The sequence below is a fragment of the Anabrus simplex genome, chromosome 5 (genome assembly GCF_040414725.1).
Source record: "Anabrus simplex isolate iqAnaSimp1 chromosome 5, ASM4041472v1, whole genome shotgun sequence".
Lineage (NCBI taxonomy): Eukaryota > Metazoa > Arthropoda > Insecta > Orthoptera > Tettigoniidae > Anabrus > Anabrus simplex.
This window is the reverse complement of record NC_090269.1, coordinates 98,823,167-98,840,596: the sequence shown is the minus strand read 5'-3', so window position 1 is coordinate 98,840,596 and position 17,430 is coordinate 98,823,167. Positions and strand designations below refer to the sequence as shown.

Genomic DNA, 17,430 nt, shown 5'->3' with positions numbered 1-17,430 from the left:
AGCAGAAAAAAGACCATTCGACTCTATATCATAGGATGTCAGCACATGAAAATTATCTGGCAACATATTTGGTGTTTACTTGACTAAATTCATTAAAACTCTGCCAGATACACCCAAGAGAGATTTTGTTTACTCAGTCGTCTACTGTAGTAGGCCTAACATAAAATGGGGCATGAAAATAGACTAGCCAGGAAGACGTCAGATTAAAAGGCATTCTCACACAGTAACCAAGGCCATACAATGATTATTAACACCATCTCCATGCTGTGAGGCATATGTACATTCACAACTATCAGACAACAGATTACACATTTGATTTGGACTGGCATATTAAAATGAGGCTTTCTTATATGCATTCCAACTTGTTTCCAATACCTCATCCAGACAACGCTCTAAAACTAACCAAGGAAAAAAAAAAAAATGTTTGAAAGACTTGCACAGGTGGCTTGCTTTCACCAGCATGATCAAGGAATGTTTAGCAGTCTAAAATCTTTCAAAAGATTTCTACTTTCCTAGGACATTGCCTACAAGTAATAAGTTACCTTTTATTGGCATGTACTGTACATAACTTAAGCCTTGTCCATTTAAAGAGAAAAGGGCAAAGAGAGCTAATATAACGGACTAACTCCTCATTCATATCACACAGCACCCCCCCCCCCCCCCAAAATACTCTAAGACCTAAAGGAAATTCCCTTGGAAGCAAGAGCCGACATCTGTACGTCCTCAGTCTAGCACTGCTACTTTTACTAGGCTCCTCAATTTCATGTTTCCTGACAGCTGTCCCTCTGTCAACTCTTGTTCTCTACAGACATCTATGGTGTTACGATTCCAAGACCTCGTTTCTTCCAATTCCACGTTCTGCGTGGTGCTTTCTTTTGCAGATACCATCATTCTTTGAAGAACTGGACTACTACTGGGTTTTTTTCCTGTAACTAATATTAAGAGAACGGAGTTGACCAATAGTATTTCCTCATAAAACACGGTGGATTCAATACCAAGAAAAATATCTGGCACCTTGGCAAATCGTGCAAGTAGTCTACAGACATAAAATCAGTTTATAATAGATTCATTAGTTCTACTTTTTAAATACAATTCGTGATATACATTAAATCACCAAGGATAATATGTCATGTTAAAATGTAGTACATGTTTCATCCCTCCTTCGGGACATCTTCAACTGCGTATTTTCAATGTACATACACATGAATTTTTAAAGCAAACTCTTTCATTAAAAATGAAATTTTATCAAGCTAAGGGGGTTAAATTTATAGGGGAACATCTCTCAAAGTGGTAGTGAACGACATTCTAGATGTAGCTATGAGCAGAAGGAACTACGTCCTGAAGAGAACTTGGCAAATTGTAAAAGTGAGGTTTCACTAGATATGAAAGGAGTTCCCCACTGGCCCTGGTGAATATGCTGTGACCTTCTGTCACGCCTGAACTCTACTTAACTACTGTCCCAAAAGGACGAAACATATCCTACATTTTAACATGACTTATTATCCTTGGTGATTCAATGTATATCATGAATTGTGAAGATGGAACTAATACTTCTCTTATAAAGTGATTAGTCAACATCAATACACAACTCATGTTTATTACATGCAAATAAAACTGGTAACAAATTTATTACGAACTAGTAGAACATACGTGTCATTGACAAGCTGACAATTGGTAATGTCAACGAATTCTGTCTGCACCCTTCATTTTCAAACAGCAATCTTCGCACACACTGGTTTCCAGTCTGAATTAGCAGGACCTGACAACAGGCCAAATACCCAGTCGAATAGGGCTTGGCTGGCTGATGCTCTTGGAGTGTGTGCTTGGTGATAGGACTGACAATGTGCCCATTATTTTGCTTCTTATTGGATAAAATACTTAAGTTCAGTAAATACCTACACATTATTGGTGCCATTTAGAAGAGGTTCATGAGTGAAAAATCAGAATGGCCTCGTATTTGAACATAATATTTGAGGCATATCCATACAAAATTTGGTCCAAATATTTAGGCATGATTAAACAAGAAATGAAGAGGGACCACTTTAAACCATTAGGCCTATGTGGTTTTAAAAAATAATATCGCGTGTATATTTTCAATTCAAGATCTTGAAACAAAACAATAGAATGTACCCATTCATTAAAACAACATGAGTAACCTATGAGTAACCTTGGGCGCCTTGGTCTCCCTCTACTATTCAGCCTCCAAAGCCAGGCGCATTATTCTCCTAGGCAACATCCTCGATTCACCTCACATAACCCCACTGCCGAAGCTGATCGACAATTTTTACAATCTGCTTTACGTCGCACTGACACAGATAGGTCTTTTGGCGACGATTGGATGTGAAGGAGCTAGGAGTAGAAAGAAAGCAACCGTTGCCTTTATTAAGGTACAGCCCCAGAATTTGCCTGGTGTGAAAATGGAAAACCACCTGCAGGGCTGCTGTTAGTGGGATTCAAACCCACTATCTCCCAAATGCAAAAAAGCTGATGATTTGTACAACTTTCACAGAGTTAATTTATAACAGCCTTTATCTCATCACTTCCAAGTACCCTAGTGCAAATCTTCACACCTATTCGTACCAACAATCATTCTCGCTACTTTCATGCCTGTTCTGACTTATGATTAAGATACCATACATGAGTCCACCAGATTTTAGTCCTGTACAGCAAAGTCAGTCTGAACACAAACCAATGCAAACATAGTTTCATCCAACAGTCCAGCAGCTGTTTGTTATACGAGTGTGTAATATTTTAATGTAACTTTCCGTAACCCTCTAAACTGGGGTATGTGCTTGATATATTTTTCCTAATTTAATGAAGTTCTATGTACTAGGTTTCAAAACTCAAAATTCTAGTGTGTTTTAAAATGATAAACTAAAAACAAGAACAGTAGTCTTAAATTCAAATTTAATTTCTTCCAGATATTTCAGTAACTTTGGGACCTTTCAGTACTCATATCCTATTAAAAATCTGAGGTGAATTAGGGAAGAATTTACTGAAGAATATTTTTCATGTATGAAACATATACACAGGCCAATGTACTTTCACCACGCTTGAGGAATTGGCAAACCTCATACTATAATAATGTTATTGTTTTATGCCCCATTAACCAATTTTTCGGTTTACGGAGACGCCGAGGTACCGGAATTTTGTCCCGCAGAGTTCTTTAACGAGCCAGTGAATCTACCGACACGAGGCTGACTTATCTGAGGACCTTCAAATACCACCAGACTGAGCCAGGATCGAACCTGCGAAGTTTGGCTCAGAAGGCTAGCACTCTACCGTCCGAGCTACTCAGCCCAGTCCACAGACTATCACTGTGTCTGTTATAACCGTTATAGCAACAAACATACGTCTTACCATGCTTGAGTAACCATGGTATCGGGTCTGGGAGTTAACCTATTATGCTACTGTGTAAGCTGTAACATTTTTTGTTTATATTTTAAAATACAGTCATGTGACAGATCCCTCACAATATGTTTAAACACTAGTACTTAAACAAGTTCGAAATTTACAATAAGACGTCCATTTCGCTTGAAAATTTCACCAAGCCATTTATGCCGAAATAAATACTAATTACGGATATTTTTGCGGCCAGACTGACATTCATACCAGCAACGTAAACCCTTCTTTCACAAGTAGTAGTTTTTTTTTGGTTTTTTTTTTTGCTAGTTGCTTTACGTCGCACCGACCCAGATAGGTCTTATGGCGACGATGGGACAGGGAAGGGCTAGGAGTGGGAAGGAAGCGGCCGTGGCCTTAAGGTACAGCCCCAGCATTTGCCTGGTGTGAAAATGGGAAACCACGGAAAACCATTTTCAGGGCTGCCGACAGTGAGGTTCGAACCTACTATCTCCCGAATACTGGATACTGGCCGCACTTAAGCGACTGCAGTTATCGAGCTCGGTAAGTAGTAGTTTTATGAACTAAACAAGCAGAAAGAGAAACTTTTCTTTTCAAAAGCTGCTTTTGGACCGCATGACAGCTCGACCATTATGCGACATTAATAAGAATGAAAAGTACGAAGAAAGAGAAAGCTGGGACGTTGCCAAAAACCTATCACGTGAACAACTACAACCCACTAAGCAAGTTTCTTCCTTTTTTTTCGAAGGAATACTTTGACCACCAAGTGATAATGAGTGAAACTGTTGCTACGCGAAGTCTGGAGATGGTTTATGGCAAATTCGCATAACAAACTTCCATGTAGTACGATCCATAACGCTGTACAAGTGAGACTGCCTACCTGCCAGCCAATGTGGTCAGATCCATCGACACACTGCACAAGAATGGCAAAAATAATCGTTAAAATGGAAATATCAAGACTCATTCTTTCGGATAGCGACATTCAGTATTAGAGCTTAGCACAAAAACAAAAAGCCCCTCCCGAAGTCACTGGCAAATGAATTTAGAATCTACCTAAAATTGCAGAATGACTATTGTGGGTCCCTGGTACTTTGCCTGTGCATCGGGAACTGTGAGATTATTATTTTTTACAATTACCTTTACGTCGCAACGGCATGGATAGGCCTTATGGCGAGACGATGGGAAAGAAAGGTTTATGAATGGGAAGGAAACAGTCGTGCCCTCTAGTAGGGTACAACCCCAGCATTTGCCTAGTGTAACCCGTCCAAATGAGAAACCACGAAAAAACATCTTCAGGGGTGCCGACAGTGGGGTTCGAACCCACAATCTCCCGAATGCAAGATCACAGCAGCGCGGGCCCTAACCGCACAACCACTTGCTCGGTTTGTAAGATTACTCAGTGAAGTTAGGATTGTGAATTGGAAACTGCATGTTGGGAGGCCCAGATCAGCAGAACTACCACTATTTCTGACGTACACGTACTGCACAAACAGGAATAAGATAGAACATAAGAATCTCGAACGTATACGTACCGAAACACGCAACAGCCATTTTTGAAAAATAAGTCTTTCGATTTTCTCCTATAAAAGCCTTTTTAATGAGATCTGATAGGACTTGTTACGAGAGTTCCGATGTATTCTAAAATAAATCAGTCTTTCCGTATTCCGTAGAGAAGAAACTTCGCTCTGCGGTGAAGTTTTTCACTTTTAATTCACCTCCTATTGACCAACTTTTCGGAGTTCACAATAATTTCTCTTGCCCACGTGTATAGATAGTAGTACTGCATGCTATAGAAGCTGGGATAACACATGTGTACACTGCACCATCTAACCTAACACTAACACAGCCACACGCATACCGCACGGTACCGCAGCTGGAAGTTAACTGAAAGCTCGGACAAGCGGCTGCTCCCGACTGGAGCCTCCACAAAGATAACAAAGTTACACAAGAACTGGTTTCCCTCCTCTTTCTCCTCGACGGGAGAAATGCAAAGCACAAACAAATCAAACAACCTTGGCTTGACGACAACAATCTATAAAAATGTTTCTCTTGTCCTTGCCTGTTATCATAATACCCAATTCACTTACGCCAATGTATCGAGAAGCAAGTATAACATGCGAGAAGCACTGCTCACTTTTAAAGTCCACTGACTACTCGCAGGAACATGACCACACCCTCTCAATACATCAACTTCCCTCCAGTCAACAACTAGAAAACCAATCGCCCTGATTTCCACAGAATCAGAATACCATGCCGGCTTTCAATAGGAATAAGTTTAAAAATCAATCTACGCCAGTCCAAAAGGGCGAACTGAAGGTAACATTCTCTTTCGGCGTGATCGAAACGCTTTCCTTCTACCCAACTTCATAGGTCTAAAGGTACGATTAAATGAATGTGAATGAAGAACTGAAATACAACCCACAAACTTCGCAGCTTGCAAGTTCGATTTTCCATATTTTCCACGCCACATGCCACAGTAAGCGTCTAAGTATCAACATTTCGTAAAAAGTAACGACCAAAATTACAGTTAAGAACTCCTGAACTATCACTGCTAAAGACGCAGAAGAAATTTCCTTCGATTCTTCTTACACTTTCCATAATTTTGCCCTCAACACAAACACTGACGCACAATTAAAAAAAAAACGATTATCCGAACTTCAGTTATCCGAAATCGGAAATCTAAAAACACGTACCGTACTGCACGGGAATTATCGCAATATGCAGTATAAACAATTTATATTATCCTTGCCTGTTATCATAATACCCAATTCACCGACGCCAATATATCGGTACGTGCCAGCCCCGTGCTAGCGCCTTTCGGCACTTCCTGGAAGGGGCGAGTGAGTCAGACGAGCGGGGATCTCCCAGCCAGCCTTTCCGTGTATTGTTCTCGTCGGCTGGTTTACCGGCGATGTCTCTAGCCACATCGCCAATATTTTGGTTCACATCATCCGAGCTATACAAAGGGAGGCTTAGCTGCAGATAGTCTGTTAGTATTGGACTCAGTGTGTTGTAGTTCGGTGGCTGGACTAAGGGCGACAGAATTGTCGGCTACCGCTAGTGTCCCACCGAGTTCTGAACAAGGAGTCGTGGTGGTGGTTGTGTCGGAATGTACAGCGAGGAGCTGGACTGAAAGCGGCGTACGGAACGCAAGACTTGTCCTACCTGAGACAACTGTGTGTGTGTGCGTATTTCTGTGGACTGAAGAGCGTCGTGAGTCAGTGAGGGAAACAGCTATGAAAATCCAGAGCCTGTTTCCAGGAATGGAATGAAATGAAATGAATGAAGCCCACATCTAGCAGCGAGGATAGGAATTGTGCCGCCTGCCAAAGCCTGTCGCAATCCTCTGGGGCAATTATTAATGATTGGCAGATGAAATTAAATTATATTGGAGAGTTGCTGGAATGAAAGTAGTACCCGGAGGTAAACCTGTCCCGCCTCCGCTTTGTCCAGCACAAATCTTACAAGGAGTGACCCAGATTTGACCACAGAACCCTGCGGAAAGCGTCCGGCGCACTGCCACCTGAGCCACGGAGGCTCATAAGGAAGCAGTTATCGTGAGTGTAATTGGATCTGTGTTCATAGTCGCTGTTGAATGCTATTGAGCTGTTACTGTTTAGTTGTTTACTGCATGTGACAATTACTGGACTGTCTCTGGAGTGGAACCAAGGAACAATCATCGTGTGTTGTGTGGCGAGTAGCCCTGTGTTCAAACCTGTCCGTACGCAATTACTATGTGGGTTGGCTGGACTGGTGAACGCAAATGAAAAGTCCTGTCAAATAGGATTAGAGCTTCCTTCAGGTAGAGACTGTCGGACTGGAATCCTGCTGTGGGAGACTTGTAAATAGATGAAATCAGCAAGTGTGGCCGTTCATGGTTGAATAGAATTTATGTGTATGTATGCCATTTTAGGGTATTCTTCAGCCGCTCTTAATAAACGGAACAGTCGCTGCTGTAGCCGCCTCTGAGGTACAGGCGCTATCTTCCGCCACCGACACCGTACTGAAGCCGCCCCCCCCCCCCCCCCCCCCCCTCGCCATAAGCTGTAGGTACCGTTGAAGTCATCACTCGTAACGCTGAGCTGGGATCCTTACCAGATGCTGCACACCGGGTTAGTGTGCTCTGGGGTAGTAAATGGTCATAGCTTATCCGAAATGCAACCTCCCCCCACCCCTCTTAGTTCGGTTAACCACGGTTGTAAAAGCAAACCTATCTCTGTATCAGGTCAGGGCTGGCTCGTTTCTTTGACTCTGCGCCACTCAGAGGTTGACGTCACAAGCCAGAAAAGTTACTGTCCGGCAGTTTTAGCTGAGACTTCCCTGTTCTGTTCATCCTCAGTTCTGCGCGAAAACTGTACCTTAAGTGCTGAAGTTGTGTAATTTCGTGTTTGTAGATATTTATAAAGCATTAACTGTGAGAGAGTTTCGTGTAGCAGTGTTACGCAATTTGTTCCGAGAAGTAGAATGAGTTTTGCGGTAGTTATGTGTAAAAAATTATTCTCGAAATACAAACAATAGGAGAATCGACCAGTTCTAAGGGACCGTTGTACCCCTAAGTGATGTTTGTAATCTCGTAATTGTAGATACTTACATACTGTGCGAGTTTCATGTAGAAGTGTTGCCGCCATTAATTTCACCCGAGAGGTAGAATGAGTTATGCGGTAGCTACGTGTAAACATTATTCTCGAAAGACAAAAAGTCTGGGATGGGCAAGGTTTACACCACTTGCAAAATTTGGTTGATTAAATGTAAACAATTGGACTTCATTGTAAAAATGCATAAGTATGTAGCGTACATTTTTCTACCTCTGATTATGAAGATTACTTGAAAAAATAATTTGTTAGGATTAGCTCTAGAGAAAATACTGAAGTCAAGTGCTATACCATGTATGAAACTATCAGGTCATGCGGAACAACAGGATACAAGTAATTCAAATTCGGCTTTGCGACTTAAAGGAAAATAGTTTAGGCTGCCTTGGAAAGACTGGAAAATATAAGCCCAAAGAAACCACGCATAGAAATAGAAGAAACTTTCACGGATATCTCAAGTGAACGAGGACTGTGTTAACTGTATTCATTACGGCCAAGCAGTTCACGTTTTGAAAACAAACTTTTAATGTTTTCAAAGAAGAACGGAAACAAGGTGGGTTCAAAATCAACTGTCGACAGCCCTGAAGATGGTTTTCCGTGGTCATTTTCACACCACACAAATGCTGGGGCTGTATCTTAATTACGGCCACGGTCGCTTCCTTCCCGCTCCTAGTCCTCTCCTATCCATCGTCGCCGTGTCGGTGCAACGTAAAGCAAATGGTAAACAAAATGTAAAACCTTCTGGACAACTTTGGATACCCTTTGCTCTGATAAACAACTTTGAGCAGATGGTGCGCGAAGTTTACTTGCTCTCTCGCCATTCTTGAAAACGTACTGAATTTGGTGTCAAAACGTAGTGAAAATGTACCTACGGCAAATGTTTCCAAAGCTTTGATGAAATGAAAATAAACAGCAAGGTAGTTTATGTTTAAATGGATCAAATTCATGGGCCCCATTCGTAAGTTCAGGTAGCTTGTGTATTTTGATTTCGGTAAGACTGAATCCTTGCCTGCTGTCATTTCTTGATGGATACAGTACTTTTGCATCCATCTCTTGGCACAGGCCAGAGCAAAGTGTAGCTTCCACTAAAGTCCCAGTCTCATCCATGGCTGTGCCAATATGGAAGCTGCTGGGGTATGGGTGGTGCTGAGTAATGGGCTAATGACATTCAGAGCACAACCAGTGTGTCTGAGTGTCATGAAAAGTGTTGCTCATAGGGTTAGTTGTGCTAAAATAGCACTGTCTGGCCGAGTGAGGAAAGCAATGGCAAACTACCTCACTCCTCATCTTGCCTAGTACGCCTCGTTTTGGTACTGCCATTGGTTTTTGTGGTTTCCCTATAACTGCATACCTTTGGTGATGCTATTTGAGGATCCAACCAGCCTCTGGGCTGATGACCTAACAGACAGACAAGACTGAGTCGATCATTACTTTTCAAGAGCACACTGTGGAAGGAAGTCGAAATATCAACAAATTCTGGGGTTTTCCCGACAGGCCCCATATATCAAACCTTTCTGGATAAGGGATCATACTGGCAGATGGTAAGTGAAGTCAATCATCTTGCGCTTACTGTACTGTACGATACGGGCAAAAGTATATACTGTACGTTTATGAACAGCTTTTTAATAAGCTATTGGAATGAAAGCTGTGGTAGCAGAATTCGTTATCAGTAGGGTCCAGAAGTTAGGCAAAATACCTTTTATATCACAGTGGATATATCGAAGTGTCGCAGAGACAAACATGTTACCATACATTTGGGCATTGTACGACCAATTATTTTTAGTTTTTTGCCTATTTCAGCTTCCGTAGTCTATTTTATAGTTAATGCCTTTTTTGGTCTCTTAAGTTGAGGATATTTACGTATTAAAATTAATCAATGGAAAGAAAAAAATATATTTTCAATGTACTGTATTAAAAATAAAGACAAAATTGATTTTAACTTAATAACATTTACACAAACAATATTTTCAATTTACATAAATCACTACCGAAAACTCCACAAGCCAAATGGTCCAGAGGGTTGCCAGGTCCCGTCCTTGCTACGTAAAATTGCTGATGGTGATTGTTGTTTTAAGAGGAAGTACAACTGGGTAAACACCTTCTACTTACACTAATTAGAAGGAAAATAGAAGGGGTCCGATACTTCGAAAAGTTAAGGTATCTGCATAAGAAAGGGAAGGACCACGAAGAGCGTGAAAATGAAAGACTCCCTGGGTCTCGCAAATCTACTACCGGTACCGTCGGGGTCGGAAAAGAACAAGAGTTGACCAAGGGAGGTCAGGCAGGAAAGATAAGAGCGAGGAGTCTGTCACAAGTAAGACTCAGCTAGGGGAACCGTTGTCGCCAACCCACATTCCCAAGTTGAGAGGCTCTGGTCCCCCCTTTTACTCGCCTCCTCTTACGACAGACAGGGAATACCGTTGACATTCTATCATCTCCACCCACAGGGGGATGTAATATTTAGTACTAAAATGTAATGCAGATGTGTGTTACACAGCTTACATTAAAGCATGTTTATTATTTTAGTGCCCATTTTGTCATTATAAATGTCTATTTTAATGGTTTTACTGCCTATTTCCTAAAAGTTACATGCTTCTTTGCCTGCCTATATTAGCAAAAATAAATGCCTAAACTTCCGGACTAGTTATAAGTACAGTAGCATGATGTGGCAATAGCATGAATTAAGCCAGGCCAGAAAGCACCTGGCTTACAGAAGCTCTATCCAGTGCGTGCTGTCCGGCTCATAACAACACGCATTGCTTCAGCAAGAAGACATTTACGCCGCAGTGGGCCAGCCCTTACTAAATGGCCCTGTTTCCGTACAGGCTATCAAATACAGTGGAAACAATACGCGACACTTACGGATTTAGCCTTGTTAAAATGGGAGACAATTCGACGGTGGCGCTTCTAGTGACTTGACCTGAAAAGTCACGCTAAATTCAAATATCAATGGAAATGCATATATGAAAATGGATAAATTACGTTTAGAAAGAAAGTATCATTGAGATATGAACTTCGAAGTTGCTAAAGCAAATGAATGAAGACTTATTTAAAAGGTTATTATTTAAAGACTGAAATTATAATATAAAAAAGATGTGAAATGGACTGCTATGAAATGGCTTGATCTTTCATTTATGCATAACTGTTTTTGCTTCAGCATTCCTGCCTGAACTTTTACGGTTAGATTTGTCTTTTTTCTCATTTAAAAACAGTGTATCATCACATTAGACACTTGTCAAAAATATCCGCACATTCCTTACACACATGATGCAATGAATTAACATTTAAAAGCTGGACTATTTTCCTCTTAGAATGAAGCCTACTAACAGAAAGAAAATCTACAAAATCCCGGCTTTAATCTGAAAAGAGCAATAAAAGAAAGAAAAGTATGAAAATGTTGTCGATAGTGATGCTTTGTGGAATATTTACGTACAATTAAGAGTAAAAATGTAACATCCTTGGTTGTATAGTCGAGGATTTCTAAAGTCGCTGGGCTGGAAATGATCTGAACAGATCTCACAATTCTTATATAAGCGTAAGGTAACTTCTTTCTTGTACACCTTATCCAAATCACTTCTGTAACATTTCAAAACCCACTTGTACACCTTATCCAAATCACTTCTGTAACATTTCAAAACCCACAGATCACACCTACAACACCACATCGGAATTGAAGGTTAACTACTGCACTATACAATAATATATGCGTATTATATTTTAAGCCAGTTAAAGTATGGGTCGAACAGGTCAGAAGATTATGAAGTACTATAAAAATCTCTTTGTCACTGGAAGAATACACATATAAGCAAACACAATATTAATTACATGTTCTTGTCACGAGAGAAGCGAAAGAAAGACCGCGCATTCTTCTCTACTTCATAGTTACTGCAGCCAAACACAGCACATACCTTTCCCCCTGATGTTGAGAGTAGATATCAAGGAATGATACACGCTACTATTTAATTGTGTCAACTCAATGAAGACGCATATATAACACCAAAAACTTCACACACAAATACACGTACTCTTACGAGAGAATCAGTAGTTCTCAGGTCTACCCGCTAGAGAGCTCTAATAGCTGTCCCTCGATATCTCGCCGAGTGTCGCGTATTGTCTCCACTGTATTTGAGGCTATTAAGGCCCTCGGAGGAGTGAAAAGTAAAGGCTTCCACTATTCGTAACCTCAACACTAAGTAAGATAGAGTTGTTAGTTTTTTAAGTCGGGCTGCCTTTATACCCAGGAATTAACCTGGTACTCATTTTTTGTATAGTACGTGAATAATACTGATACGTTCCACGAACTACTTTCATGGATTTTGGACACGCTGATAGGCTGAAATTATACCTCTGAGTTCTTCTGCGTATCGACACAAGGATGGGATATTTGAGCACCTTGACCAGGGACCGAACATGCCAACTTGAACTCAGAAGGGCTCTAATGAGTCAATCAATGTTGACAAAACTTCCGATACAGGTGCCCCTCCAGAAGTAGAAATTCCGTTTTAAATGTTTCGATTTTCAGGCGGGGAATCGAACTCTCATCCTTTCGGGTGAACCGAGCACATCGGCTAGACAGTTCCTTAAACTTTTATATAATATAATTTGTCACGAAACAAAAAATACGAACTACGCCGACTTTTACTACTACTACTACTACTAATAATAATAATAATAATAATAATAATAATAATCAGTGGCGTATCCTAGAGCCGCCACTGAGGCATGCAACTAGTAACGATGCAGTAGCACAATGCAGTACCCGTAAGTAAATTCCAATTCCACTCACCCTAATTACATGTAGGTGAACTCCACCCTGCCATTCTTTTTTGTAGAATTTCTTGGTGACGTCACTACAGAAGTCCTCACGTGATTTCATTTCAACAAAATGATCCTTTGCCATAGACATCATTCCTAATGCAAGTGACGACTGATTTATAAAGCTCGATAAGACCGCCGTGGAGACCATACATCTAATTTTTTATCTGATTTTTGATATGCTCTATTGGCGGAAAAATATCTAATTCCCTCCATGGGAACTTAGAATTTTCATTAGGTCTAAACAGTGCGATCTAGCAGTGCATTCTCAAACACCAAGCAGCTTCTCAGAAAAACTCTTTCAAGCCTCTGAGTATAACGTAGGCAATGGTACTAGTGGTTATCAAAATGATCAGGTAGTGCGATTTAAGCATGCCGTGGCAATCATGCTGAGAGTTAAAGGTAAATCTGTGCTAAATGCCGAACTGCAATTTCTCTACCTGTTTATAGTACCAGATAAACTGAAAAGCAATGTTCGCTGCACCAAATGTTCAGCATTGTTTTCAATAGCAAACCATAGGACAAGCGAGAGTGTACGACATTCGGAAACTAAGAAGCACAAACTCTCTAACAATGCTGCTGTATCCACATCATTTCTCACTAACAGAGCTGAAACGGGGTCAGCTGAACAGAAATTGGCAGCTTCTGAAGCGAGTTTTGCATTTCATACTGTTAAAACACAACCAAACATTTCGCTCGGCAGACTGCACATCTACTACTTCAGAAGCATTTTGAACGAAAATATTCGTGTGAAGCTATTGTCACTAATGCGATTAGTCCATTTGCCATATCAGAAGTGAAAAAGGACTTTGAAAATATGAACTATGTTTGTGTACACAGACTCCTCAGATCATAAATCCAAGAAAATTTTCCCCCCTTCTTGTTCACTGTGTTATTTACAATAGGATACAGCAAAACTGTTAGATAATAAGAACAGCCGACATTATTTCCTCATTTGTCCTCAAAACGCTAAAGGATTTTCATCTTGAAAGTAAATGCGTTTGACTTTGAGCAGACAACACTAAAACTAACTTGTGCCTCATCTCAGAAAGGTTCTAAAAATGTTTATTCCAACATGCACAAGTCTCTTCAGAAACAGATTAATGATGTATGTTGCAGTGCTCACATTGTCCACAACACTATAGAAACTGCTGTGGACTGTCTTCCAGTTTGTGTTTGAAGTGTAGTGCAGAAAATGTACTTGCATATTCACATTTACATGTTATGTGAGGTGGCCATGATTGAATTTTGCAACTTCGTTGAGAATGAGTACATCAAAGGTCTTGGTTTCAGTACAAGGTGGCTTTCCTTGTTACCTGTCATTGAATGAGTAACGTTTCATCCAGCGCTGAAATCATATTTTGAATCACAAAGCAGGAACCAAACTGTAATCAAACGGTTCTTTGATGATCACCTGTGTGAGGGTTGGTTGAATTTTGTGCATACTCAAGCAAAAATTTTTCACAGTGTTATTCAGTCATTAAGAGGGACAACATGGTATGTTGGCTGCTTGTAATGCATTTGAAGACCGGAAAAAACTCTCGAATAGGTTAGACCAGTAGTAAATCCATGAAACACCCCCCCCCCCGGATGGCGTAAACTCCCAAAATCGAATTGTTTTACCTCTGTACCCCGCAGAAGAATATATTGTGATTATACCAGAAATAAAGATTGTTGCTGGATGCCAATTTTCAACACAAAACCTCACCACAACACCAAGAAACAAACCACGGTCGCCAGGATCACAGGCAAGCAGCTAAGCTGTTGCTACACCACAGTGTTCCCCAATAATAATGTACTGTAAATGTGTGTATATATATATATATATATATATATATATATATATATATATATATATATATACATACATTTATTAAATAACACATCTTGACAGATTAATCATCGCCAAGCCAAAACTACTGGTCGTAGAGACATGAAATTTGGGGGATACATTTATATTACAGTGTAGGTACTCGCTTAGGAAGGATTCTTGGATATGCCATCGCTAAGGGGGTGAATGCTTAAAATTAGTGTACCTCTCATCTCAAACTTAAGTCCATGTTGAGGATTGTAAATAGACAGTGCCCCGCCATCTACCGGGGAGTTTAAGTACTATTCATGTATCAACATATCTGTATCGATTCCGACATTTCTGTATCAAGTTGAGTGAATAGCAAATAAATGTATTGAAGGCGTGCTTGGTGTGTCATGTTTTATTCCCTAACATTTTGGTGCCGAAACCCGGGAGTGACTGTTACAATACGCGATACGGCTGTGTGAGAAGACGAACGACAACCTCCAGGAATTTGGACGTCCACGCAGCAAGAGAAGAGTTGAAAACGACGAATGTGTAACCAGCCACTCCAGACGCCACGAACACATCACCACAGAGCTAAGTCGCATGGACTTATATTTGGGACATATACTTTACAGATTAATTGGAAATAATGCACGATTGCAAATGTAATAGAAAAATCGCTAATGCATAAAGATAATGCATCACAACAAGACAATACATTTATATTAACAAAGCATGATACCAGCGATATCTAGTAGCAGTGAGATGTACTAACAAGCACGTTGATTTTCATCGCGATTCTAGCGCCTAAGACGACTCCACGACGAACGTTGCAGATTTAGCGCCATCTATCACCTATTCACTGTACTGTAATCTCAGTCTACGATCTCCATCTAACGGCTACTGAGAGTACCACTGCTGCTAGCCCTCGCAGTTGCTTCATCCCTCTCACGACTACCCTCCTCTTCCAGCGAGCAGGTAGTGAAAGGGATTATAGCCAGCCAGTCCCTTTCTTTACTACTTAAAACATTTCAGCCGACCAGCACACCATGACAGAAGACAAGCCTGATTTACAACTGAGGAATTTGAAAAGGAAAAGGACGACTTCCAGGGCGCTGCTAACTAAACTTAGCACTGCAGTTAACGAGGGTACTGTGGACACAGTAATTGACTACGAATACAATAGCATAAGACTTCAAGATACACTAGATAATCTCATCACCCTGGACTCTGCTATACACGATCTTTTATCCGACAAAGAATATGAAACTGATGCCGCTAAGTGCGAAGAGTACATCGACACAGCCAAGAGAGCAATTCTTAAAGCAAAACGCGTGATCGAAGAGAGACTTTCCTCATCGGTCGCCAGTTTGAACCTCGCTCCAGTCACTCCAGCAGTACAAACACCGCAACCCTTTATGCATACCATGAAACTCCCTGTCATCAGATCAGAGCCCTTCTCTGGGGACGTAGAGAAGTGGTCCCGCTTCTGGGAGCAGTTCCATTCATCAGTAGACAGCAACCCTTCAATCTCTAATATCGACAAACATGTCTTCCTCCGCGGGTACCTAGAGGACGAGCCTAAGGATTTGGTTGATGGAATACCAATAACCGGCGACGCATACGAGGAGACAAAACGGATCCTAGTTTCACGATACGGAGACAAGAATCGTATAATCCAGGCTCATCTGGATTATCTCGAAGCTCTCAAACCCATATCACACGCTTCTCCCGATGCCTTAAATAGCACTTACATTGAATGTAACAGACGCATACAGGCATTACGAGCATTAGGGGAAAGGGTTGACGACTACGGACGGATGCTAGCTCCCAAGATATTACGCGCGTTTCCGGAGGATATCGTCCGCCGGTGGATCATATATTCTAAGAGAGAAATGATCGCAGAAAGTCATAACGAAACTTATGGAATTCCTGAATGACAAAGTGGAAGGTGCCGTGACCTCATACAAAATTAGAGGAGACTGTACCTTTTCAGACACGTTCACACCCACAGCTGCTATGCTTCACGTGAATGTGAAATCGAAAACAGTGGACAGAAGAACGAAGAAAGGACCATTGGCATTCTGCGTATTCTGCGAGTCGCGAGACCACTGGGCACAAGACTGTTCCAAGGTGTCCAACATTAAGGAACGAACTGATAAGCTACGAGCTGCTCATCGATGCTTCTTGTGTTTCAAGCGAGGACACAATACAAAAGACTGCAGCAAAAGAAGCAAGGTAGCTTGTTGAAAATGCAAGAAATCTCATCATGTGTCAATCTGCAACGAAGAACGGGAAGTTTCAGTAGGAAAGATCGACGTAGAATTGCCTCACTTCACGCATCTCCAGACTGCCAGTATTTGGATCATGGGCCCGACTGGGTTAAGGAAACGTACACGTTGCCTATTTGACGCAGGAAGCCAATCCAGCTTCATCAGCATGGAACTGGTAAATCAATTGAAGCTACGCGTCGTGGGACACAAGGCTATAACCGTTACATGTTTCGAATCACCTCACTCTACATCCAGAAATCGTCGTCTCATCCAGTTCAGCATTACCGGAGTTTGGACAAATGCTACAGTAAACCTCTCAGCGTTTGAAAGCGAAAACACGTACTCACCACATCCAGCTGTCCCGCACGACATTCAAGCCTTACCACGAATTAGAAAGCTGCAGCTTGCGGATCCCAATGACGGACATGACCATCCTATTGAAATCCTAATAGGTGGAGATCAGTATTGGAAGGTGATGAAAGATGATGAACTGATTTGCCTTTCAAGTTCCGCAGTGCTCCTTCCATCGATATTTGGTTGGGTTTTAAGTGGCAAAAAATCCGGTATCACTGTAAACCATGTCGCTGTGAAT

General features: G+C 41.2%; 1 protein-coding gene across 2 annotated transcripts in view; it reads right to left on the bottom strand.

The window, feature by feature from the left end:
- crc (bZIP transcription factor crc) overlaps nucleotides 1-17,430 on the bottom strand; it is a 79,651-nt gene that overhangs the window by 15,293 nt on the left and 46,928 nt on the right. Inside the window, exon 1 of one of the 2 annotated variants that reach the window (XM_067147047.2) lies at nucleotides 4,896-5,250. The exons of the other annotated variant lie outside the window; for it this stretch is intronic. Coding sequence (XP_067003148.2) covers nucleotides 4,896-4,914 — 19 coding nt within the window. The 5' untranslated portion in view covers nucleotides 4,915-5,250. Of the gene's footprint in view, nucleotides 1-4,895; nucleotides 5,251-17,430 lie in introns of those variants that run through there. 2 annotated transcript variants of the gene reach the window in all.